This window comes from Ursus arctos, unplaced genomic scaffold, assembly GCF_023065955.2.
Source record: "Ursus arctos isolate Adak ecotype North America unplaced genomic scaffold, UrsArc2.0 scaffold_11, whole genome shotgun sequence".
NCBI classification, from domain to species: Eukaryota; Metazoa; Chordata; class Mammalia; order Carnivora; family Ursidae; genus Ursus; species Ursus arctos.
The window spans coordinates 13,552,698-13,578,248 of NW_026622775.1; the positions used below are offsets into that span (position 1 = coordinate 13,552,698).

The window sequence follows — 25,551 nt, forward strand, 5'->3', positions numbered from 1 at the left end:
CTCAGGGTCCTGGGATCGAGTCCCACATCGGGCTCCCTGCTCAGCGGAGAGTCTGCTTCTCCCTCTCTATCTCTCTGACCCTCCTCCCCGCTTGTCCCCCCCAGCCCTCTCTCTCTCTCAAAAAATAAATAAAAAAAAAAGTACACGAAGCTCAGTGGATTAAAGATTCAATCTGGCAAACAGGTCAGTAGCGTAATCTCATTTTGCTTCTGAGTTCTGTAATTGGATCTGCCACTCAAACTAATGAAGAAACTATTTAGCTTCCATGACACTTTAGAGGAAATTCTTCATTTAAGTCACCTTTTTTAATGACCCTTTATTTCTAATGCTTTGGCCCCTTTTCACCATTTTTGCAAAATTTTTTTAAACACAACCGACTCCGGAAATGAAATTCACTAAGGGTGGAACTAAACAGACCCCTGGGAGTAGGACTGGATTGGGTTAAAGGAAGCAGTGTTCTGTGTTTCCTCCCCCACCACAGTATTCAGAGTTTCTAAAATATTTTAATTTCTTAGCATTCTTAACTCAAAACCAACTATTACATTGATCACAATTAGCTAGATTAACTACCACATTTACGTTTCAGCATTAGATAAGGATCATAAAAAGAGTAACTTTAAAGCAAAGTGAAGCACGTGGTAAAAGGTATATTTGTGGGGCACCTGGGTGGCTCAGCCTTTTAAGTAGACGACTCTTGACTTTGGCTCAGGTCACGATCTCAGGGTCATGAGATCGAGCCCCATGTGGGGCTCCACACTGAGCAAGGAATCTGCTTGTCGTCGTTGCTCTCCCTCCCCCTCACCCCTCCCAGCTGCTCGCTCTCATAAATAAATAAATAAATAAATAAATAAATAAATAAATAAAATCTTAAAAAAAGAAAAAGGTATGTTTGCTATGAAGGGTTCTAGTCCCGACATTCCCCTGAATTTATCACCCTCAACAAGATGTTCAACCTCTCTTATTTTCTCACCTGTAAAATGAGGGGGTTGGGTTAGAGTGTCTCTAAGGTTTAATATTCTGAATTTGTGGTATATTTCTCTCTCTGGCCACAGGACTCCAGGTCCTCTTATTGCCTTCTCACTTTGGAACGAAATCCACGCTGTCGGTGGCATCTGACTCTCAGAGGACTTGCCTGTACGGGGCTCGATCTCCCAATCTCCGTCTCTGACCCTCTCCTCGGTGAAGGGAAACGGGTGGGTGCACCCTAGCTGTTACAGTTCTGTTGTGTTTTTCACTCCTGATTCCACATTCATGTCGCTGTTGGGCTTCCTCACACACAAGAGAAGGGATAGTCCACAACTCCTGGCTAAATAGAGGACCAAAGCCTCCGTGTGACCGTAGAGGAGGATTAGCCTGGGTAAGTGGTAGCATCCCTACTTACTGCGTTAACGCTCTAAATGATAATCTGAGTTTCCTGAAATTGTCATTTGTATTTTTGTGGGGGAGGCTTTGGGAGGAGGTTGATACTTTTGGCATTTGTTTTTTAGGTTCTCTTTCTCACTTCCATGCCTCTTTAGCTGTTTCTCCTCTGCCTTGAATGCAGCCCCCAAGTTTTCACTTGGCTAGTTCTTATCTTTCCCAGCTGCACCAGGGACACATTCACTGGGGTATCCCTTTGGTAGATACTATAACAAGGCTCCATTAGCATCCCCATCAACTTCCTGCTGAGCCTTCATTTTCTGAAGAGTCTAGGAAGCTCAAAAAGATATTTCTCTGACTCCCTCGCAGCTAGGGTTCCAGACTGATTCTGGTTTCTTCAGTGAGGTACAAGTATACTTTGTTTTACTGCGCTTTGCAGACGTCGTTGTTTTTGCTTTTTAAACCAATTGAAGATTTATGGTAATCCTGCATCAAGAAGTCTATTAGCACCATTTTCCAACAGCATTTGCTTACTTTGTGTCTCTATGTCACAATATATTAAACTTTTTCCTTATTATTATATTTGTTATGGTGATCTGTGATAAGTGATCTTTGATGTTGCCACTGTAATTATTTTGGGGCACCACAACCGTGTCCATGTAAGACGGTAAACGTTGTGTGTGTTCTGCAGCTCCACTGACCCGCTGTTCCACCATCTCTCTCCCTCTCCTCAGGCCTCCCTATTCCCGGAAACACAGGCCAATCAGTAATCCTGCAATGGCCTCTAAGTGTCCGAATGAAGGAAGAGTTGTACACCTCTCACTTTAAATCAAAAGGTAGATATGATTAAGTTTAGTAAGGCATGTTGAAACCCAAGACAGGCTGGAAGCTAGACCTCTGACACAAAACAGTTAGCCAAGTTGTGAATGCAAAGGAGAAGTCCTTGAAGGATATTAAAGGTGCTACTCCAGTGAATCCAAATGATAAGAAAGTGAAACAGACTTATTACTGATATGGAGGAAGTTTTAGTGGTCTGGATAGAAGATCAAATCAGCCACAACATTCCCTTAAGCCAAAACTTAATCCAGAGCAGGGCCCTCACTCTCCTCAATTCTCTGAGGGCTGAGAGAGGAGAGGAAGCTGCAGAAAAGTCTGAAGCTAGCAGAGGTCGATTCATGAGGTTTCAGGAAAGAAGCCATCTCCATGACGTAAAAGTCCAAGGTGAGGCAGCAACAGCTGATGCAGAAGCTGCAGCAAGTTCTCCAGAAGATCGAGCCCAGATCATTCATGAAGAGGTCTACACCAAACTACAGATTTTCAATGTAGACGAAGCACATCTATTGGAAGAAGATGCCATGTAGGACTTTCGCAGCTAGAGAGAAGTCATTTGCAAATATATTCTTCCATTCAGTAGGTTGCCTTTTTGTCTTGGCTTCCTTTGTTATGTAAAACCTTTCTTGTTTGATATAGTCTCATTTGTTTATTTTTGCTTTTGTTGCCCCTGCCTGATGAGACCGATCCAAAACAATTTCGCTAAGATGGATCTCAAAGAGTTTACTGCCTCTGTTTTCTTCTAAGAATTTTACGGTTTTCACTATTACATTTAAGTCTTTAATTCATTTTGAGGTTATTTTTGTATATAGTGTATGAAAGCGGTCCAGTTTCATTCTTTCCCACGTAGCTGTCCAGTTTTCTCAACACCATTTACCGAGAGAGTGTCTTTTTACCACTGTGTATTCTTACTTCCTTTGTTGAAGATTAATTGACCCTATAAGCACCGGCTTATTTCTGGGCTCTCTATTCAGCTGCACGGGTCTCTGTGTCTGTTTTGTGCTAGTACCATAGTGTTTTGATTACCTAGCTTCGTAGTACAGTTCGAAACCAGGGAGTGTGATTCCTCCAGCTTTGTTCTTCCTTCTCAAGATTGCTTTGGATATTCGGGGTCTTTTGTGGTCCTGTGCAAATTTTAGTCTTAGTTGTTTGAGTTCTGTGAAAAATGGCCTTGGTATTTTGATAGGGATGGCACTGAATCTACAAATTGCTTTGGTATTAATGGACATTTTAACAATATTGATTCTTCTAATCCATAAGCACAGGTAGATTTTTCTATTTATTGGTGCTTTCACTTTCTTTCATCAATGTTTTACAGTTTTCAGAGAACAAGTCTTTTATGTCTTTGGTTAAATTTATTCCTAGGTATTTATTCTTTTTGACGTAATTGTAAATGGAATCGTTTTCTTAATTTCTCTTTCTAGTAGTTTGTTATTAATGTATAGAAATGCCGCAGATTTCTGTATATTAATTTTGTATCCTATGACTACTGCATTCATTTAGTTCTAAAATTTTTTTGATGGAGTTTTTAGACTTTTCTGTATATAGTATCATGTCATCTGCAAATACTGAGTTTTACTTTTCCCTTTCCAATTTGGATACCTTTTCTTTATTTTTCTTTTCATATACAACATCCTAGGTATATACCAGTCTCTATTAAGTTGATGGTCACTAAAGTTCAAGCACATTCTAAAACATTAAATTTTTACTCCACTACCACATGTTTTGTTTTTGACCTCATATTTTACACGTATTTTGTGTATCCTTTGACTAGTTATTGTAGATGTAGATGATTTTATTACTTTTGTCTTTTAACCTCCGTAATAGTTATATAAGTGGTTGACCCAGTACCTTTACTGTATGTTTACCTATACCAGTGAGATTTTTTTCTTTAATAATTGCCTTATTGCTAATTATGACCTTTCCTTTTCTTTTCTTTTTTTTTTTTTAAAGATTTTATTTATTTATTTGACAGAGACAGCCAGCGAGAGAGGGAACACAAGCAGGGGGAGTGGGAGAGGAAGAAGCAGGCTCATAGCGGAGGAGCCTGATGTGGGGCTCGATCCCGGAACGCCGGGATCACGCCCTGAGCCGAAGGCAGAGCTTAACTGCTGTGCCACCCAGGCGCCCCGACCTTTCCTTTTCTATTTAATGAAGTACCTTTAACATTTCTTGTAAGGCCAGCTTATGGTGATAAACTCCTTTAGCTTTTGCTTGTTGGGGAAACTCCTTATCTCTCCTTCAATTCTGAACGGATAACCTTGCCAGGTCGAGTATTCTTGGTTTCGTGTCTTCCTTTAGTTTGAATATACCGTACCACTCTCTTCTGGCCTATAAAGTTTCTGCTGAACTATCAGCTGACAGTTTTATAGGGGCTCCCTTGTATATATAACTAGTTGTTTTTCTCTTGCTGCTTTTAAGATGATCTCTTTATCTTTAACTTTTGACACTTTGATTATAATGTGTCTTGGTGTGGGTATCTTTGAGTTCATATTTTTGGGGCTCTCTGTACTTCCTGGAGTTGGATGTTTTCTTCCTTCACCAGGTTAGGAAAGTTTCTATGCATTATTTCTTCAAACAGGTTTTCTGTCCCTTTCTCTCTCTCTTCTCCTTCTGGGACTCCTACATGAGTATTAGTATGCTTGATGTTGTCCCTTAAACAATCCTCATTTTTAAAAATTCTCTTTTCTTTTTGCTCTCATTGGGTGATTTCCAACCCCCTGTCTTAAAGAAGTTGATCTGTTCTTCTATGTCAATTAATCTGCTGTTGATAACCTCTAGTGTATTTTTAATTTCAGTTATTGTATTCTTTCAGCTGATTGGCTCTCTTTTGTATTTTCTCTTTGTTGAGGTTCTCATTGTATTCGTCCATTCTTCTCCCAAGATCAATAAGCATTTTTATGACCATTTCTTTGAACTCTTTACCTGGTAGATTGTTTATCTCCACTTCATTTATTTCTTTTTTGTGGTTTTATCTTGTTCTTTCATTTGGAACACATTCTTCCGCCTCTTCATTTTGCCCGACTCTCTGTTTGCTTCTATGGATTAGGTAGATCAGTTATGTCTCCATGTCTTGAAGGAGTGGCTTTATGTAGGTGTCCTGTGGGACCCTGTAGTGCAAACTCCTCTGATCACCCATCCCCTTTGGGTACGGCAGGGTGGAGGACCACCCACTGGTTGTGGTAGGGTGAGGTTACCTGGGGCAGTGCCATTGTCACTGGGGCCTCCCATCAGGTGTGGCGGGGTAGAGCCACTTGGGAGGAGCACAGGCCAGGGTGGGTGGACTGCGTGGGGCAAGTCTGCAGGGAACTACCAGGGCAGGGCAAGCGGTGCTAGCACTTCAGATGGAGAGTGTCAGAAATGGCACCTGCTAGGTAAGGCAACTACTCAGGGCAGCAAGGTAAACGGGAGTGGAAAAAAATGGCATCCACCAGTACTTCTATCCCTAGAGAAAGTTCCAACAGATCCCCAAATTAGTTCCATGCCCCAAATTTAGTCAATTAAATTAGTTAATGAATCTCATTCACATGTAACCCAGGCACTTTTCAAACTGTTGCCTCCACTCTGGGACTCAGAGCAAGTGAGACTGTGCACATGCCCTTTAATTAAGAGCAGAATCTTGGTTTCCTACTGTCCTCTGGCTCTCCTGAACTTAAGCCCCACCGGTTTGCAAAGCCAGATGTTATGGGAGCTCATCTTCCCAGGGCAGGTTTCCTGGGTCAGAGAGCCAGATGTGCAGGTTGGACCCCTTCTTGCTCAGAGAGCGCCTTGGCCATCGTGATAGCCTCCCCGTGTGGGCTGCCTTGCTGGGGCTGAGGCTCCTGAGGCAACTGCATCTCTGCTGCCCCTGGTTGTCTTGATGTGACTTTCTCTTTATAGCTTTAGTTCCGTCAAGTCTTAGTTCTGCTAATCTTCAAGCCGTTCTCAGACATAGTTGTTTGACATGTAGTTGTAGTTCTGCTGTCTCTACGGAAGGCAGTGAGCTCTGGATCTCGACTGTAAATCCAAACATCTGATTTCTTGAAGCATTAATGTAGCCAAAACCTAGATGCATGTTGCTGAATTACAGTGTAGGATGAAATCACAGACTTGCCACATCTCTTACATGAAACACTACACACGTCCCAGACCATTCCTTCTAGAATGCCTCTATATTATATAATTTCACAATGCTGTACACTTCAAAGTTACAGCTTTTTGTTTCTGGCTATAGTCATATAATATTGTATAATTATTGTACATATTGTATATAGTCCTTCACTATTCAAGCTCTAAGAGGGTAGAGACTTATTATTTACTGTCATGTGGGGCATCTAATATAACGCTCACATAGAGTAGGAGGTAAATATAAGCGCATAAATGAAATCTTTTTGTGATCATCAAGCATCTAACTAGTTCTCCATAATATTAAATTTAATTTAATTTGGCAAAGAGTTATAATACAAATGTTAACATTAATAATGAACCATGTTGTGTCAGAAACAACAGATATATGCTTTCTTACCCTATAGATCAATTATTAATGTTATTTGCTTTAAGAAATTCTAAATATATGTTGAATCCCTTTCATCTGCAAAATAAATATTTCATTACTGTAATTTAAAAAAATCAGCTTCAGTTTGTCTTAAGTCTCACTGAAGTTGATTCATTCACTTCCAAGAACACTGGAAACTCAGGATGGGAAAGCAATGGCCCAAATCCACATTTTAGCAACTCTGGCAAGAAGTTACCTAAAATGGTCACTTCTAGATTACTCCCCTCAAGTAGAGAACTGGTTAAACCTTATAAACAAAGGTTTACTTTTGTTCTTAACGACACAGGGTCCTTTTGTCTTCCAGATTTTCCACCTACCTGTTCCACTTAGACTAATTAAAAAAAAAATGAGGGTATACATCCTTGAAGTGCACATTATTAGAATGGCTCAGGCAAAAAGACATGGAACATGACAGGACACATCAAGATCTTGCTGCTACTACTAGATTCTGAGAACTGATTTTCCTCCCACTGTCAGCACTGCTAACAATAACTAATACTGGGGACACATGTACCAGGAACTCCAGTCACTACAACTCCGCGAGGTAAATTCTTTTATTATCCTCTTTTTATAGATAAAGAAACTGACACACAAAGAAGTCACTGATTTGCCTGAGATCACGGAGCTGGAAGTTGAAGTTAGCTCTTCTCCAGACCCATGCGGCTTTATCTATTTCATCAACTAATAAATTATTTCTAACTTCATAATCATTTTAAGGAATAAAGAATGCAAAATCTGGTTGAATATTGAAGAAGCTTGAGTTGTGTTATTTCATGCTAGAGTATAGGCTCTCTAAAAGTTAAATTTTCCAGAATCAACTGATTGATTGATTCACTCGATCATTTGACAAGATATGTAACCCAGGTTCTTGTTAAGCGATCACTAAATTTGGTGATGATGATGATGATGATGGCTCAAGAGCAGGCTGGTGGAGAAGATACACACATAATTGAAATACAGAGTTTTTAAAGAGCAATGGCACAAGTATGTTAGTAGTTTGCACATGACCCATACAACACAATGATAGAGAATGTAAGTACACATTTAACTACTTTTTTTAGTCACTTGTGATGGTTAATTTTTTGTCTCAATTTGACTGGACAGAAGGTGCCCAAATTAAACATTATTTCTGGGTACGTCTGTGAAAGTATTTCTGGATGAGATTAGCATTGAATTAGTGGGCTCAGTAGACTGCCCTTCCCAGTATGGGTTTCCAGTTTAGGGCCTGAATAGAACAAAAGATGGAGGAAGGAGGAATGCACCCCTTTTTGCTTCCTATGGATTTGGGGTATCTCATCTCATCTTCTCATCAGCTACTCTGTCCTCAGGGCCGTTAGACTCAAACTGAATTATACAACTGGTTTTCCTGGGTCTCCAGCCTTACAGACAACAGACTGCTGGATTTCTCAGCCCCCATTAATTGTGTGAGCCAATTCCTCAGAATAAATCTCTCACCTCCTGGTTCTGTTTCTCTGGAGAACACTGGCTAATATAGTCACATATTTTTCTAAAGTCAAAGAGAATATATCCTGAGCATTATCAGTGCCTTACATAAGACAAATGACAGACTTTTTTTTATTCAACTATTTCTTATTATGAAGGCTTTCACACAAGTGTAGAGGGTACCTCTTTGTTTACTTAATAGAAAAATAAAACTTTATAGGAAATAAACTATTTGTAAAGTGTATAGTCTCCTTGAAGCCCAAAAAGCATGTGTCCATGGAAAAATAATACACTTGGGTAAGGTAAATAAAAGAATCATTTAAAAATTATTGAGTTTCTTATTTTTGGTGGATGCCTCATGAAAAAGGTTTATATTTAGCCTGTGGCAAAGTCTCTGGTAACCTCAGAAGAAAATAAAGACATGTGGCTACATGGCTACACAATTCGCTCAACTGTATAATTTTTATACAAAAAAGGTCACACTGCTATCAAAGGCATTCTACCTGCCTTGGGTCTGAAGTATCAAATCTCAAGAGCAAAAATAAAAATTATGAAAACGACTCCTAATAGCCAACTGTTAAGAAAAGGCTCCTTATTCAGAAAGTTATTTATTAAAATAAGTTTGAATAGAAGAGCAGATACTGAACTTGGTCTTCCATAAAAGTCAAATTCTTCCAATTTGCCTCCGTGCTTTATAAAGGCATTTTGTTACATTACTCCTGATGTTTATTCATATAAATATTAGGAGGAAAAGAGATTTTCCTCAATGATCCATTCTTCAAGGAAATTATTTTCAGGGATAAAATTAATGTAAGATATCTGATGAGTTTATTGGGAGCAACAAGGAGGCAACCTCACTCAGGGGTTTTAAGCTCCGCCTATCAGTCCCTGATCCCTACCCCCCAACTGGGGGGGGGGCACCATTTTACACGAGCAGAGCAGTTTGGTTTCCAGGTCTTTGAATAAAGCCGTCTGACAGCCGTCGCATTATACTTTATAGAAGTCTAATGCCTCTCTTCCCTACTTTTAACATGCACAGAAAATATGTTCTTAAAGAAAAGAATCCACACCACCTACAAGCCTGTTAGAATTTATCTTTCTCTAAGAGGGAAGTGAATCCAAATGCATAGGAGAAAGAAATCTACTTATACAAAGGGAGGTGAATATTCAAAGAACCAAATCTTACAGAGAATAAAGACGTGAATAAGGCACAGCAGGACCAGATTAGCATATTTTCTTTAATAACTACATCAACACGTTTTAAGATTTTTCCTTCTTTCTAACATTATATAAACGTACTCTTTTAAACCTCAATAGCAAAGAGGCACAGAATGTAACAAATAATGAGCACGCAGTTTTCAAACCACGTAAAGATGGCGCATGACAATGTCAAGATTCTGACAAAATGGATATACGCGTATAAGTAAAACCTTCAAGGTAAATGTATGACTGCAGTTAAGAATAATAAACGCAGATCTGGTTAACAGCTAGTTGGTATATAAGCAGTTCAAGAACGGCGCCACGATACTTTGGAGCTAAGATTACCGTTGGAAGTAATCCACCAGGAAAATCAAAGCAGAAAAGATAAGATCAGCTTGCCAAAGGAAAGCAGGAAGAATCAAACAGAATCTAGTAAGTCTTGCCAATGTGGAAAAGATATAGCCCAGTTAATGGTACAGACACCTATAAAAATGAATGTATCGACCCATGGTGTACAGGAAGTCCAAAGGACCAAGATGGCTTCAGGGTAATTCTAGCACCTGTTTGAGGAAGAGGGCGCCTAACTGGTTGCCCTAGGTTACTATAGTTCAGTGACACTGGGTATCGAGATCATAACGTCAACTCTTCTTTGTTAGTATCGGCTCAGAATTTTCTATTTATAACTTGACTAACCACATACAGATTTTCCACAAAAGTGAGGGAACGTGATGATCACCTTGACACAAGGAACTGGATCGACCCTCTGACGCTGACTGAGGCATCAGAGATCTGGGTCAGGGAGCTGGCTCTGCCCTTTCCTGCTGTCACCTGCAGCAGGAACGCACATGCCTGGTCAAGAGAGTTCATGTGAAGTTTCTGGCTCTGCAAGATTAAGGTCAAGATGAAATAAATTCTGTCCTAGCAAATCCTGCCTAAGAGGTCAGCTTCTTCCTCTTTCACTAGTTTGATGCCAAACACCTTTTAGGATACAAAAGGGTCTGTTTGCTTTTAGATACATTACGCGTGATTACAGAAATCGCCATAAAGGAGAAGCTCTACGGACTGAACTGAAAAGCACCGACTCCACGATAAAACTGAGAAGCTTATTTAAAAAAAACTAAACTCTAGGGGCGCCTGGGTGGCACAGCGGTTGGGCATCTGCCTTCGGCTCAGGGCGTGATCCCGGCGTTATGGGATCGAGCCCCACATTGGGCTCCTCCGCTGTGAGCCTGCTTCTTCCTCTCCCACTACCCCTGCTTGTGTTCCCTCTCTCGCTGGCTGTCTCTATCTCTGTCGAATAAATAAATAAAATCTTAAAAAAAAACAAACTAAACTCTAATACATATTTATTTACTGCCCCTCTAATGAGAGAGGAAAGCAGAAAAGGCCATCAGTCAATCAAATATTCAGTTAGTGGAAATAAATATTGATTACTTTCTGATTATCTTAACTAATAATTTTCTAATAACCATAACCAGGTAGCTGGGGTCCATTTATATTTATGTGAACAACTTGTGATTAAAGACCGTTAAATGGGATATGGTAGAAGGCTTAGCTGAAGGCCCTATTTCTGCTATCCCCAATTTTAAGTCAAGAGAAATTAGATTAAAAACTCAAGTAAAACAAGGGAAAAAAATAAGGGTTCTGAGTTTCCTATCAACTTTGTTATACTTCTGTTGTAATTAGAGAACTTTTCTGGACATAGGCATAAATATTTAGCATCCTGAAGTATATTACTTAACTCAAGAACTAATTTGTAAAAATAAAAGTTAAGAATACAGTAGACAACTTTTCTATTTACTTTAGGTTTTGAATGGAGATAAATCATCAGATATATGACAAAGGCAGCAACTTTGGTAGTCACTGGATAATGCAGACACCTGTGCAGGTGGGGCTGTAAAGGAATTTTTATTAGGTTGCTAGAAAACCAGCACTGAATTCAGTTGCTGAATTTCAACCAATTTAAATAAAGTACTTGACCTACAAGCTTATAACCCTAAATTTCTCAATGCAGCTGCCAGAAATCGATTTTCCAAATGAAACAACAGATGGTTTTGAACAATACTGCAATATGGCAATTTTCAGTTACTCCGAAGGGTTTTTCTCTTGTTAAAATTATAAAAATAATTGAGAAAATGACTTTCAAATTTTTCTGAAGGACTGCTATTTTCAAAGGGAAAAGCAAAGTTTAATAACCTAAGTGACTTTTCTAGCCTTACCTTTCGACATGGCTCTATTTGCTAGTTTTTATTTATCTAAAACAACACATGGCAGAGTGTAACCTTGGCCTCATTTTAGAACTAATTTAATACTCCCGCGGTGCCTGCAAGCTCTTCAAGATGTATCTTTCCATGTGATAATTTCCCACTCACAGTATGCCTTCAGTTCAAACCTTCATCATTCCGGGCAGATTAGACAAACGGGCCAATTAAGCCTGATGTGAAAGATATTTAAAACCTATAAACCTTTGTAAATAATTGAAAAACTGCTCATTCCTTCGAATACCATCGTCAACAAAATAAATACAGCCCACATAGCCTCCGAATAAGGCTAACCCCAAAAGAAGAAGCTTAACCTTTCAGGAAAAATCACCTCAAGTTCCTTAAACTGTTCTTGGCAAATGACTCCACTTCCGACTCACTGATTTAATTGAGAACGTCTGTAAGTTCTCATCCTTCCTTCCTTCCAGCTCATTGCCTCTCCAGCGCTGTGCAACGGGGTGTGGGCTCTGGATGTGGGCTGCCTGGATTTAGTACTGGCACCACCATCACCCAGGAGATCCTGAGATCCTCTCAACCTCAAATTCCTCAAATTCCAAATGCTAAGGGGTACTGACTTCATGGGGTTGCTGCGGACTAAACACACTTAGTTGACACACGAAAGAACTTCACAGATGCCAGGTATATGGTGAGTGCTCAATAAATGTAGCTATTATTATTACTATTATTATTATCATCCCTTCCCTCTTGTCTCGCTCAATGCCTGGGCTGCTCCAAGGTCTACCTAGATTTCTTCCCTGCCTTATACTCACTCGCTCCCCTGCCTTCGCCCTCTGTCCAAGAGCATGCTGGTTCTCCAGCTTGTGAGCAATCCCCGCACACAACGACAAAGCAACCAAAACAAAACACTTCACACTGTTCAGCCAACACCCTTTATAACTACTTCTCCACTCCCTTTTACACAAAACTTACCTTTTAAAACTAGGCTATGATTCATTTCCTCCATTTTGTCACCATTCACTCTTACCTCTGGCAGTTTTACACCTAAAGCCACTTTCTCAACAATCACATGATCACAGAGTCCAGCAGTCTTTTCTCAGTCCTATTTCTGAACCTTCCTACCACTGATGGGCCCTCCTTCCTCTTTGAAACTGGTCCCTTTGCCTTCTGTGCCACTGCCCCATCCTAAATCTTCCTTCCTGCTTACCTACCACTTCTCCACCTCACTCCTCTGGGATCTTTTCCTACTCCTTCCATCAAAACCCAGTTTCCCAAGAGTTTTGCTCTCAGTCCTCCATACCCTCTCCCAACTGCTCCACTCCCATGGGACTCCCCCAAACCCTATGGCAGGACCTCCAAATCACCACCTCTGGTTCAGCCCCTCCTCCCCACTCTAGTCCTGCCTCCACTGACTGTTGAAGACGTCCATCTGGTGGGTCCACCAGCCCCTCACACTTACCATGTTTTAAGTCAAATCTACCAGTTTCCCTTCTTAATATTTCCACTTTCGTCAGTTAATGGCACCATCATTCTTTGACTTATGAAGGTCAAAGCATTTCAGTCATCTTTAATCTTCTCTCTCCCTAACAGCTCATAACAGACAGCACTCGGTCTGTGTGTGAGTGCTGGAACTAGACCATATGAGTTTGTATCCTGGCTTCCCCACTTTCTGCCAGCGTGACCTTGAGCAAGTCACTTGGCTTCTCTAGCTTCAGGGTGGCCTTCATAACACAGCTGTACAGATTACATAAGGAAATGTACATAAGCCACAGAGGGCTGGCATGTGGCCAGCTATGATGACGACGACAATGAAAGAGAACCTCAATCATCTGTTCACACCCTTCTCATTCTTTACAGACTCGTCACATTTCATGTAGACCTTCTCCATGTTGTCCCAAGTAACTTTCAACTCAGAAGGCCACTTGCCTTTGTTGTCAATGTGTAAGTGCCTCAAATTTTCATTAATCTCAACCAAGACCTAGAACATTTAACATTCTACTTACATATCAGTACGTTTTTTTCTCTTACCATACTAAATAAAAAATGTAATGAGAATTCAGGAACTGACCTTATTTGAAAATTTCAAATAACATTCCATAAGCCATATGGTCAGACATTAAAATCACTCTCAAGTCTGATAATGCCGAGCAGGTTATCGGCAACAAACTACAAAATCTTTGTTGTCATTACCCCAACCAAGCCACCACCTCGTGGTCACCTGTCCACATTTCCCCAGGAAATGAAATGTAAGTTTAGTTTGGGGCTAAGAAAGATGTAACATTACTGGGAAAAAAAATCAGAATCATATTAAGTCAGTATATTGTCTTTTGCTTTGTATCATCAGTGACTTTGTGGCCCTACAAGAAAGTAGAATTGATTAAATATTTTTACAAATGTCCATCTAAATATTTACCACATTTAATTCAACGGGACCATTGCTCTTATAAGCAGTTATCCTAAGAGAACCATGTTTATGTATTACTTAGATGTCAGCACTCAGTCACTTTTACAAAGACAGAGGAGAATTACCGCTAAGGACTGGAGCTCTCTTGTTTCCTCCTCTGCTGCTGAAGCATGATAGGACAGAACCTACAGGGCAGGAAACAAAGGAAAACAGGTTATCCGAGAGAGGACTACCGAAGGCACTCTGACAGCCTCAAGCTTGAGATTCTGCTAAAACTTCCTAGAGACAGAACTAGACGTCTGAGAACGTCAAATCATGTTTCCTGCTTTCTTGAACAGAGAGAAAAATCCCAGATTTCGATTCAATTGCGTGTTTTGGAAGACAAAAAGTTATATTACACTCCCTATATTCAGAGAACGTCTTGTCACTTTATCCTGACACCACTGATACAAAGAGCACATTATTAATCAGCCATGCTACCTGCTCAAACTGGGCAGAAAATTTATTTTGCACTGCTTTTTTTCTTTTTGTACTGCTTTTTAAAAAATAATAGTGACTTTTAATTTTACCTGTGTACAGAATTAAGAAAAAAATCTTTGCATACACTGACATTTTAACGTTTAACGTTGATATTTGGAAAGAAAGCAGTCTAGAAGTGGCCTGCAGATGAGGCCAATGACCAGTGTAGAATTTCATAAAGAAAAATTGCATGGCTGGAATGTAATGTCATACAGATTCAGGGATCTCTTTCCACTCCTAGGTCAAGAGCTGAGAAGCGTAGCACTGGCCTATAAATCCCTCCATTAACATCTGAGGACACTGAGGCACAGGCATTCTCATGACTTGGCGGCAACCCCATACTTAGTGAGAGGACAGGGAGACCTGGGACCCTGCTTTCAACTCCTACTCTAGTATGCTTTCTGTTACCCTGTAATGTTAAAAAGACAGGCTTACTATTTTCTTATACCTTAATGTAAGAATCATTAATTCCCAATTTCGAAAGTAATAACTTCAGGGTAATGGGATAATATTTTCGACATTCTTTTGAACAGAGGGAGTGGTCATATTTAAAATGTCTACCATACTTAAAAAAATTTTTTTGAAAGTTCATTTTTGACAGAGACAACCTAGATTTACTAAAACCCCCAAAGATTTTAGCATGATTGATAAGAAGGTAAGCCATTTCCAGATTTTAAGTGGGGAATCGAGTAATTGAGCAGCCTGAACTAGTTTTCCTTGAACCAGTCTTTAAAACTTTAAACAATTCAAAATCTAAAATGGCATATATGTCTCTTATCTTGTGATTCAGAACATTTATAATACCACGCTATACTGGATATGTCTTTGTATTTGAACCATTAAGCACTAGGAAACCCCAGGAAACTGGGAGCTGCTGTCTTCTGCTCACATGAAATCAATGGGTCATGGTGGCTAATGGATCACTGTTGGGACCACAGAGCTAGTTTGTTGAGGAAAGCGAAGACTGTGGCCATGCACTAGTCTAATATAAAGAATTGCAACGCAACACAGATGAATGAACACCAGAATAACATGCCATTCTAAATTTTTTTAAAAAAAGAGATTTTGTCTCACTGAAAAAAATAGCACCTTACTCATAGGGTCGTAAGGATTAATTTTGTTAATACAGGCATACCTCAGAGATACTGCGAGTTTGTTTCCAGACCACTGCAATAAAGCCAATATTGTAATAGAGTGAGTCAAATGAATTTTTTGGTTTCCCAGTGCACGTAAAAGTTAGTTGACACTATACTCTAGTATGTTAAGTGTGCAATAGCATTATGTCTAAAAAAACCAATGTAATACCTTATTTAAAAAATACTTCATTGCTTAAAAAAAAATGTAACCCATCACCTGAACTTCCAACATGTCCTAATCACTATCACAGAACACCACAACAAACATAATAATAATGAAAAAGCTTGAACTACTGTGAGAATTACCAAAATGCAACACAGAGACACGAAGTGAGCAAATGCTGTTGGCAAAATGATGCCGACAGACTTGCTCAACATAGGGTCGCCACAGACCGTCAGTGTGTGAAAAATGCAGTATCTCTGATGGGCGAAAAGGCAAAGCACCATAAAACGAGGTATGTCTGTACCTGTGAGCATTAGGACACAGAGCAAGCGCATTTGATAAAGGTTTGCTATTACTATCATTGTTGTTTTATTGTCACGCTAATGATCATGGCTTCCAGGTCAAAATAATTCACCATCATAAGAAAACCTGAGGAGTTTGTGTCCCTGGCTTTTATCCAGTGCCTCATAAGGACAGGAAAATCTTTCTCAAGGTTAAACTTGTGAGCATAGACAGGACTTCCCATAGTGAATTGAAAAAAAAATAGATGTATGCTAAGTAAAAGCCTAATTACTCATATATTTAACTAAAGTAAAACTACAGTGTAAAAATAAATCTCAACCAGGAAAATGTTCAAAGATTTTGAACTAAATTATATAACGTCTGGGATTTGCGTCAAAATAATCAATGGATGAAAGCGGAAGAAGAGTGCAGAGAAGCAAGCAAGCATATGCAGGAATGAGATCGGCCATGGGTCAATAATTATTAAAGATGGCTAATGAGTACATGGGTGCTCACTAAGCTATTCTCTCCACTTCTGTATATGCCTGCAATTTTCCATGATAAAAAGTTTTACAAAAAGAGATAATTTCTAATTGATAACTGGCTTAGATTCAATTCAGTACAAAGCCATGGAAACTATTAAAAATTTGATTAAAAATTATATAAACACACATACATGTCTACACATGTATATACATGTGTGAAACTGCAAGTGCACATATACTGTATAAATGTAACTTCAGGTATGTGTGTGCATATGTACACATATGCATATATTCGTGTGTATATATGTACATGTACATATACATACGTTTGTGTGTATTTGGAAAATATTTCCACTGGCTTATAATCCAGATCTCTTACATGATACTATGGCAATGCTATTCGTGTTACATATTCATTTCAGAAAGTAAAATATACCATCTTGGTTACTAGTAAATTTTTACTTACAATGCATATCTTTCGAGCTATGTATTTTTTTAGAGGACTGGAGGAAAAGTTACCATAATCCAAACACTGATACCCACTGATCTCAATCAACTAAATAAGAGGAGGCACTCAAATATATTTCACACCAGTGTGTGAATAAGTAGAGACATTTGTCCCTCTGAAGTCTATTTCCCTAAACTAATGTAAGAAATTTCTGTGTTATACAAAGGGAACACTTTCAGGCAGTTTGCAGAATTCATCTGGAAAGGGCTGGTAGTCCCACGTGGGAGGGAGCCTGAAGTCAGTGTCCAAGTCAGTGGTTCATGAGCTGCCTGCACATTCAGAATCACTTGGGGGGGGGGTGCTCTGGAATAACATAGATCCCCAGCCTCTACCCAAGACTTAGGAGTCAGGATTTTCAGAAGTGGGATCCTTCAATCTGTCATTTAGGGTTTCTGTTTTTGTCTTTTTAAGATGCGTGACTACAACTGTTCACAAGAAGATGGGGAGGCTCAGGCAGTGGAAAAGGGACAGGTTGCAGTGACAGCAGACGTCTCTGTGACTGGATTCTTAAGGTCAAAGGAATAAAGGGACAACCAGCCCGAGTTCTGGTTTGGTCATATGACCTTTGATAAGTTTCTACAATATTCTGGGTCTCAGTTTCCTTAACTGTTTAAATGAGGAACTAAGGATTCAGTCTGATTCTCTGAGGAGACAGTGACCCCACAAATGGTTCCGGGGGAAAGGGCAGAAGCTGAGTGTGTGGCCACAGAGACCGAGAGGGACCCGCACGCGCCAGCCCACCTCCAGTGTGACCATTTGCTTGGCCATGGCTCTCTCCACTGCTTCATACATCTGTGTGTTCTGGATCCCCAAGCCACAAAAGATGACAAAAGCCTCCAGAAACTGTTCGTCATTTCGGTTGAAAGGCTTAACCTTGCCAGTATTCTCCTCCATCTTATTAACAAGTTGACAAACCCCTGTAACAATCCAAGAAATTTGAGTAAATATTATTAATTATTATAGTTTTTATTGACTTTAACACACACCCCCCAAAGATTGTCTTATACTTTCCTCTTAGGTATGCTTGGAATCTCCAAAGAGGCAAACAGATCCTCACAAATATAAGCTAGAGAAGTAAACTGAATTAATTTACATGAGAACTTGGTTTCACACAGTCCTAAATGTATGTTGCCTGTGTTCAAAAAAAAATCCTAGAGTACTATTTTCTTCCAGACTCGGTCACAAGTTTTAGATCACTTGAGTCCCCAAAGACAATCTGTCCTTTGGAGACTAATTGGATTTTTGTATACTTGCCAAGAGAACAATTTTGATGCACATCAGAATTTTGGGTCACACAGACTGCCTTTCCTGACTGAGAAACCAGAAGTTAAAAAACACAATTACATACAAAATAGGATGCAGAGAACAGATAGTTCACATAGACAGCCTCAAATTTCAAATAAGCACCTCTGCATCCAGGAGAATCCTATTTGCAGACAGCTTTTGATACTGCAAATAAAAATGACTGTTTAGAAAGAAAAGCAGAACTAACCTCCTAAATCCTGGCTTCTCTTAGAAGGTCAAACATACAGTCAATATAAATGGAAACTTACATCAACATTATGATAAATCCTTACTGAACTAGTTCCACAGGATTCTGAGCCTAGTGGCCTCTCTTTGAAGGGTTTGGTGACCTCCTACCTCTGGGTTTAATAAGTGTTGTTAAATCTTTATTTCTTCTGTCTCTAAATATATAATGACAGAGTTCCGTCGTGTGCCCACTGAGGGGCAGGTATTGTGCTAAAATCTTCAGGACACACGTGATCTCTAGGCCTTCTGATCTACGCTGTGAGGTAGGGGTGACCCTCCCCATTTTACAGATGGAAAAACTGAGTCCCAGAAAGGTCAAGTCATTATGCTTAGATCCAAAATTCAAACCCCAGCTCGGGCCAGTCCCCAAGGCCACAGTTGCCCACGTGCTGCTGCTCTGTGCCCTTGTACCTCCTTCCGGTCACTGCTGGCAGTCCCCTGACTATATCTCCCTTGCTCACACCTTGGCCTGTGCTTTTCCACCGGCCTCCACTGCTCCCCCCAGGCTCTTTCCTGTGAGCAGTGGACACCTCAATTTCCTTCACCATAGCTCCTGGAGGCAGCCCACCGCCCAGCTGAAGCTGGCACTTCTCTTATCTTTGCCCTTAAGATGATCACTCGGTATGTGTCCTTCTCCGATCGGCTCCTTTCACTAAATTCCACTCCTGAAACCAATGCTCACACTATATGTGAACTAACTAGAATTTACATAAAAATTTGGAGAGAAAAAAAAATGATAGCTCAGTGTATCATGGCGGATTTTATTTCTGTCTCTCTTTCTAGGCTGTACGTATCTTGGGCCTAGAGATTTTATTTTATCAGTTCCACTGTCTCAGCTAGCAAAATGCCTGGTCTATAGCAGGAACTCGAAAAATGTTTACTGAGCTAATGAAAGAATGCAGGACTGCGGCTCTGACCCAAACTACTTTCCCATGAAGACTACAGTCTGTTATCTCTTATTTTTCCCAGAGCACAAAAGGATTTCATGGGGTCCACAGTGATACATGCTTGCACTTTAAGTCCCTTTATCGCCATCGATGTGCAATTTATTTTTAACCCTACAAATTAACCGCGCTCTCATTTCTGCTCATTGTTGTTTGTTTGTGGGAGGTTTTCTACGTTAGACAGGAAAGACATCCTCATCTATCTGGATTAGTACCGTACGGATTACTTCTCTAACACTTAATTCCATTATCAAGAAATACTTTAAACGAAACATAATGAATTTGGACACTGCCAGAAAAACCATAATTCAATGGCAATCGGCATGATCTTAAAAGCACAAGTCCCATGTATATGGTACAACACAGGGGTTCTGTCCCCCAGCCTTCGTGAATCACCAAATTACACACGTGGAACTGCTGCTCTTGGACCTGGCTAGCACCCAAATCACATTTTCTTGAGAGTCACGTGTTTCATGCCTTAATCCTCACATCACAAATGTAATCACCTTTAATTTTGACTGAAGTTGTCTCCTCTCTGATGGCCACTTTTCATAAACAAGATTTTTCTTTTTAACACTTCATAATAATTACTGTACGTCCGGAAAGGAAAAGGCAACTGGAAGGGGCTGAGACGTGGCTGTCAGGCAGGCTCCTGGGCTTCTGACCTCACTAAGTACCTCTCCTGCACGTCCGCTCCAATCTAGGCCTTAGGCAAAAGTCACTGAATGTGCATTAAGAAATATTACTGAATACCTCTGGAATTCAAAGGTATCGAAATGAACGTGAAATGTACCAATACCAGGAGTTGGCTGTCACAACCATAGCTCAGAGCAGAACAGCTGAAGCGTGCTGGCATTACAATCCACCAATCTAGATACGTATGTGTAGACAGAGCTAAGCTCAGTGCAAGGAAAAGGGGTGAAGACTAATTATCCATTTAAGCATATAATTTAATGCTCCTTTGAAAGCAGAATGGACAGTCATACTTCTATAGCATTCACGATCATCCTGCTGATTTCTCTATAGTCTATCAAACAAAAATACCCAAGTTAAAAAAAAAAAAGCTATGAAGAAGAAGGTTTATAACAAACAAACAGGAGAAAATATAAAGCCTGGACACATTTACAGAAGGGTTTTCAGAACTTCATTAATTACTGCAAGAGTGAATAAGAGTGCAATAATGAACTTTAAAACGCACTTGAGATGCCACATCTACCAGCAATCCACATAAAATCAGAATCACTTCTCTATAAAAACAAAGTATTTAATGCAGAACCCAAAATAAAACGAAACCACTCAGCAACAATCAATTAATATATACAATCATAGAAGAAAATACTCAAAAGCATTAGGCGAAAACCAAGAGCGAGCAGTCAGTAAAGTATCAGTGTCACTGAGTATTAGGGGAGCACACCAAGTACTCGCACTGACGTAGCTTCGTGTGGTCATCACAGCAGCTCTGAGAGCTACGCCGCCACCTACGGCATCTCTAGCAATTACGCTGAAGGGACTGGATGGCTTCTCAAATCACCCAATTATGCTTCCTTTTCTGTAATTCCAGGGATCAGACGTTGTTACCAACCACAGTTTCCCCCTGGCTTTTTGCCAGAGCAGGGGGTAAGTAAGCTCTCAGATCCTGTTTGTGGTCTCATGTACTCGCTACCATACAGTGTGGACTCCGACACCAGCATCCTGTCTTGCTAATACGTAAGACCAGCCCTGATCACCAATCTTGCGAATACTTTTTTTTGCACTTGTCATTTGTCAGTTATCTTAATTTGAGGTTTTCTGTTGTACAGCGTCTTGCTTTTAAGAGAAGCGTCCCCATTTTAAGATTATATATGAACCTGTATTTTCCCCTAGTACTTTTATAGATTCATTGTATCACATTTAATTTTTTTTTTTAAAGATTTTATTTATTTATTCGACAGAGAGAGACAGCCAGCGAGAGAGGGAACACAAGCAGGGGGAGTGGGAGAGGAAGAAGCAGGCTCATAGCGGAAGAGCCTGATGTGGGACTCGATCCCAGAATGCCGGGATCACGCCCTGAGCTGAAGGCATCCGCTTAACCGCTGTGCCACCCAGGCGCCCCCACATTTAATTTTTTAATTCAACTTAATATTTTTCCCCAAGTTGTTACTAGATTTTTAAAATACTTGAATAGCTATCCCTTTTCCAATGATTTGAATTGACACCTTAAATACTAAAGTCATACTTTTTTTTACTAGGTAATTTTTCACATTTTAATATTTTTGAAATCAGTTTGCATCCTAATCAACTGCTTGTCATAGTTTAATTGAAATCATTTTTTTCTTTCTTGGAAGTACAGAAAGTGAAGTCTTTCCACCAATTTCTTTTTTTTTTTTTTAAAGATTTTATTTATTTATTTGACAGAGATAGAGACAGCCAGCGAGAGAGGGAACACAAGCAGGGGGAGTGGGAGAGGAAGAAGCAGGCTCATAGCAGAGGAGCCTGATGTGGGGCTCGATCCCATAACACCAGGATCACGCCCTGAGCCGAAGGCAGACGCTTAACCACTGTGCCACCCAGGCGCCCCTTTCCACCAATTTCTAAGGTCATCTTAGAAACAATGAGCTATTGGGGCGCCTGCGTGGCTCAGTCGTTAAGTGTCTGCCTTTGGCTCAGAGCGTGATCCTGGATCCCTGGGATCGAGTTCCGCATCAGGCTCCTCCGCTCAGAGCCTGCTTCTTCCTCTCCCACTCCCCCTGCTTGTGTTCCCTCTCTCACTGTCTCTCTCTCTATCAAATAAATAAATAAAATCTTAAAAAAAAAGAAACAATGAACTATTATATACAATAACATTAATACACATATGTACTAGACTTGGATCTGCATTTAGACTTTCTATTGTATTCCATCCATCTTTCCATCCTTTCTGGCACACATATGATACTTTTTTTATAAAAATATTTTATTTATTTGGCAGAGAGAGCAAAAGAGCACAAGCAGGGGGAGCAGCAGGAGAGGGAGAAGAAAACTCCCTGCTGAGCAGGGAGCCCGATGTGGGACTTGATCCTAGGACCCTGGGATCATGACCTGAGCCGAAGGCAGATGCTTAATTAACCGACTGAGTCCCCCAGGCTCATCCACATATGATACTTTTAATTATGTTACTTTTACAGGATTATTTTAATTTCTGACAGAGCAAATCTCTATCAATCAACTCTGATTCTTTTCATATGTGATTCTTCCAGATGAGTTTTATAAATGTTGGTCAGGAATTACCCTTCCCTCTGAAAAAAACTCTTATGAGGATATGTATTAAAATTGATATAAATCTTACAGAATAGGTTCTTATCATTGGGAAATGTTATGTCCCTTCACTTATTAAAGATTTTTAAGTTAGGAGAATATTATAGTTTTCCTCATAAAGATGCTACATATTTCTGGGCTACATTTATTCTTTGCTACTATTATAAATGGGATTTTTTTCTGTTATTATTTTCAAATAAATTTGTCTTGGCATAAATTAAAGTTAATTCTTTTTAATAATCTGATAACCAGGAACTTTTAGAACTCTCTGTAGAGATGTATTTTCAGCTGATTCGACTGGGCTTTCCACCTCATAATCTTATCATCTGGAAGTTTTTTTTAATTTTGCCTTTTCTTTTTCTGTATCTTACATTGTTTCATCTCCTCCCCTCTGATTGCTTTGGTTAGAATTTCCTTTGGGCAATAATTTTTTTGTTTTTGTTTTTTATTTTAATGACTTTAAAAATAACTTTCTCAATTACTTCTATGAAAAATTTAAAACTTGAATTAGTATTGGTTATTACCAATTTTTTTTTAAAGATTTTATTTATTTATTTATTTAACAGAGATAGAGACAGCCAGCGAGAGAGGGAACACAGCAGGGGGAGTGGGAGAGGAAGAAGTAGGCTCCCAGTGGAGGAGCCTGACGTGGGGCTCGATCCCGTAACTCCGGGATCACGCCCTGAGCCGAAGGCAGATGCCTAACCGCTGTGCCACTCAGGTGCCCCATGGTTATTACCAATTTTTATGGAATTTCTCCATTTCATCAAAATGTATTACCTTTTTGGTATACTGTACTTCCTAACATCTTTTAAAATTTCTTCTCTATCTATAATTACATTTCTTTTCTCATTCCCACTTGTGTATTTTTTATTATCCTCTTTACCTGTGTTGCCAGTTTATTGTTATTGTGTTCTCTCATTATCTTTTCTTCACTATCCCTTCCCCATTTCATAAACTTGTAATTTCAATTGCTTTTCTCTGCTTTCAATTTATTCATTTATTGGGTGGCAGCATAGAAGGTGAGAAAGAGAGGTGCTGTTTTTCTAATGTCTTCACAGTTGAATGCTTCCATTAATTTTATTTTTTCTTAATTCAGAAATGACTGGTTTGTGTTGTATGTGCGTATATCATCAATTTTTGTAAGTTTCTGATGGATATTTGACAGGAGTTTGAATTTGTAAATTATGAAATATAAACATAAATCTGTAGTTGCTAATTAAATCCACTTCATTTTTTATATTAATTAATTCTAATGTTCCCTTAATTTTTCCTGTACTTTTAACCTTTAACCCTCTGAGATGTGCACCAAAGACTCCCACTATGACTACCAGTTTGTCCATTTCTCCCTGTGTTTTTAATAGCTTTGGCTTTTATATATCAATGATGTTAGTTTATTAGAAGCATTTATGACAATTATACTTTCTTAGTGGATTTTAACTTTCATCAGAGCAAAGCATCCCTTTACATTGTTTTTACCTTAAATTAGACTTTCTCTGATATTAATATTCATCTCTATTCAAATATTGCCCATTTTATGTAAAATGTGTTTTTACGAATGGTATATACCTCATATCTTACAGAAATCCCCTCATTATTTCTAGTCTAGTATAGGTAAGCTTCTGTTTTCCAATACTACTGTGAAGTTTTTCTTACTATTTTTTTAATCAGTTCTTGAAACTGTAATTCTTTTTTTCTTTTTAAATTATTTTTTACTTAAATTCAATTAATTAACATATAAGGTATTATTGGTTTCAGAGGTAGAGGTCATTGATTCATCAGTCTTATATAATACCCAGTGCTCATTACATCACATGCCCTCCTTAATGTCCATCATCCAGTTACCCCATCCGCCCCAGCCCCCTCCCCTCCAGCAACCCTCAGTTTGTTTCCTAAAGTTAAGAGTCTCTCATGGTTTATATTTATTTTTATTCTATATATTTTCACTTTTATAATTTTAACCTTACTTCCCTAATTTTATTTTTTTCTCATTTTCTTCCAGTTATTATTGCCCCTACGGTCTTATTGCCTGGAGCCTGCTATAACTAAGCATCATTTACAATTCTCTGGGGAAAAAAACCAGGTACTTTCAGCATTATAAGCAATGTGTACCACGGATGACTGCGGTTTAATTACGCTTGCGTTAGAACATCCTAGCAAGTATTTTTATAAACAAATGAGCAGTTAGTGATATTGCCAAATGGCAACATTTAATATGAAAAAGTGAAGTAGGGTCAAATTTAAACCTATAATTTTAGAATATTTATCTATGTCTTAAAATCAAATTGCAACACATAGATGAGCAGCAAATTAGGACAGTAGTCAATTTAGAACATACATTCAGTGAGAAATACAGTCGAGCCATGAACAACATGGATTAGAACTACGAGGGTTCGCTTACGTGTGGATTTTTTTTTATAAATATAGTACAGTACTGTAAATGTGGATTTTTAAAAATAAATACAGTACAGTACTGTAAGTGTATTTTCTCCTTATGATTTTCTTAGTAACATTTTCTTTTCTCTAGCTTACTTTATTGTAAGAAAGCAATACATAATATATATAACATAGAAAATAAGTGTTAATCAATTGTTTCTGTTACTGGGAAGATTTTCAGTCAACTGTAGGCTACTAGCAGTTAGGTTCTGGAGGATTTAAAAGTCATACATGGATTTTAGACTGCATGGGGGGTGTCAGTGCACCTCACCTCAATATTGTTCA

At 39.2% G+C, this 25,551-nt stretch overlaps 1 protein-coding gene across 3 annotated transcripts in view; it reads right to left on the reverse strand.

The window, feature by feature from the left end:
• The window catches only part of PDE5A (phosphodiesterase 5A), a 141,310-nt gene that overhangs the window by 39,257 nt on the left and 76,502 nt on the right, over positions 1 to 25,551 (reverse strand). For all 3 annotated transcript variants that reach the window (XM_026499250.4, XM_026499253.4, XM_026499252.4), the window contains exons 10-11: positions 17,825 to 18,000; positions 14,116 to 14,175 (exon numbers count right to left, since the gene is read on the reverse strand). In XM_026499250.4, coding sequence (XP_026355035.2) covers positions 14,116 to 14,175; positions 17,825 to 18,000 — 236 coding nt within the window. The remainder of the gene's footprint in view (positions 1 to 14,115; positions 14,176 to 17,824; positions 18,001 to 25,551) is intronic.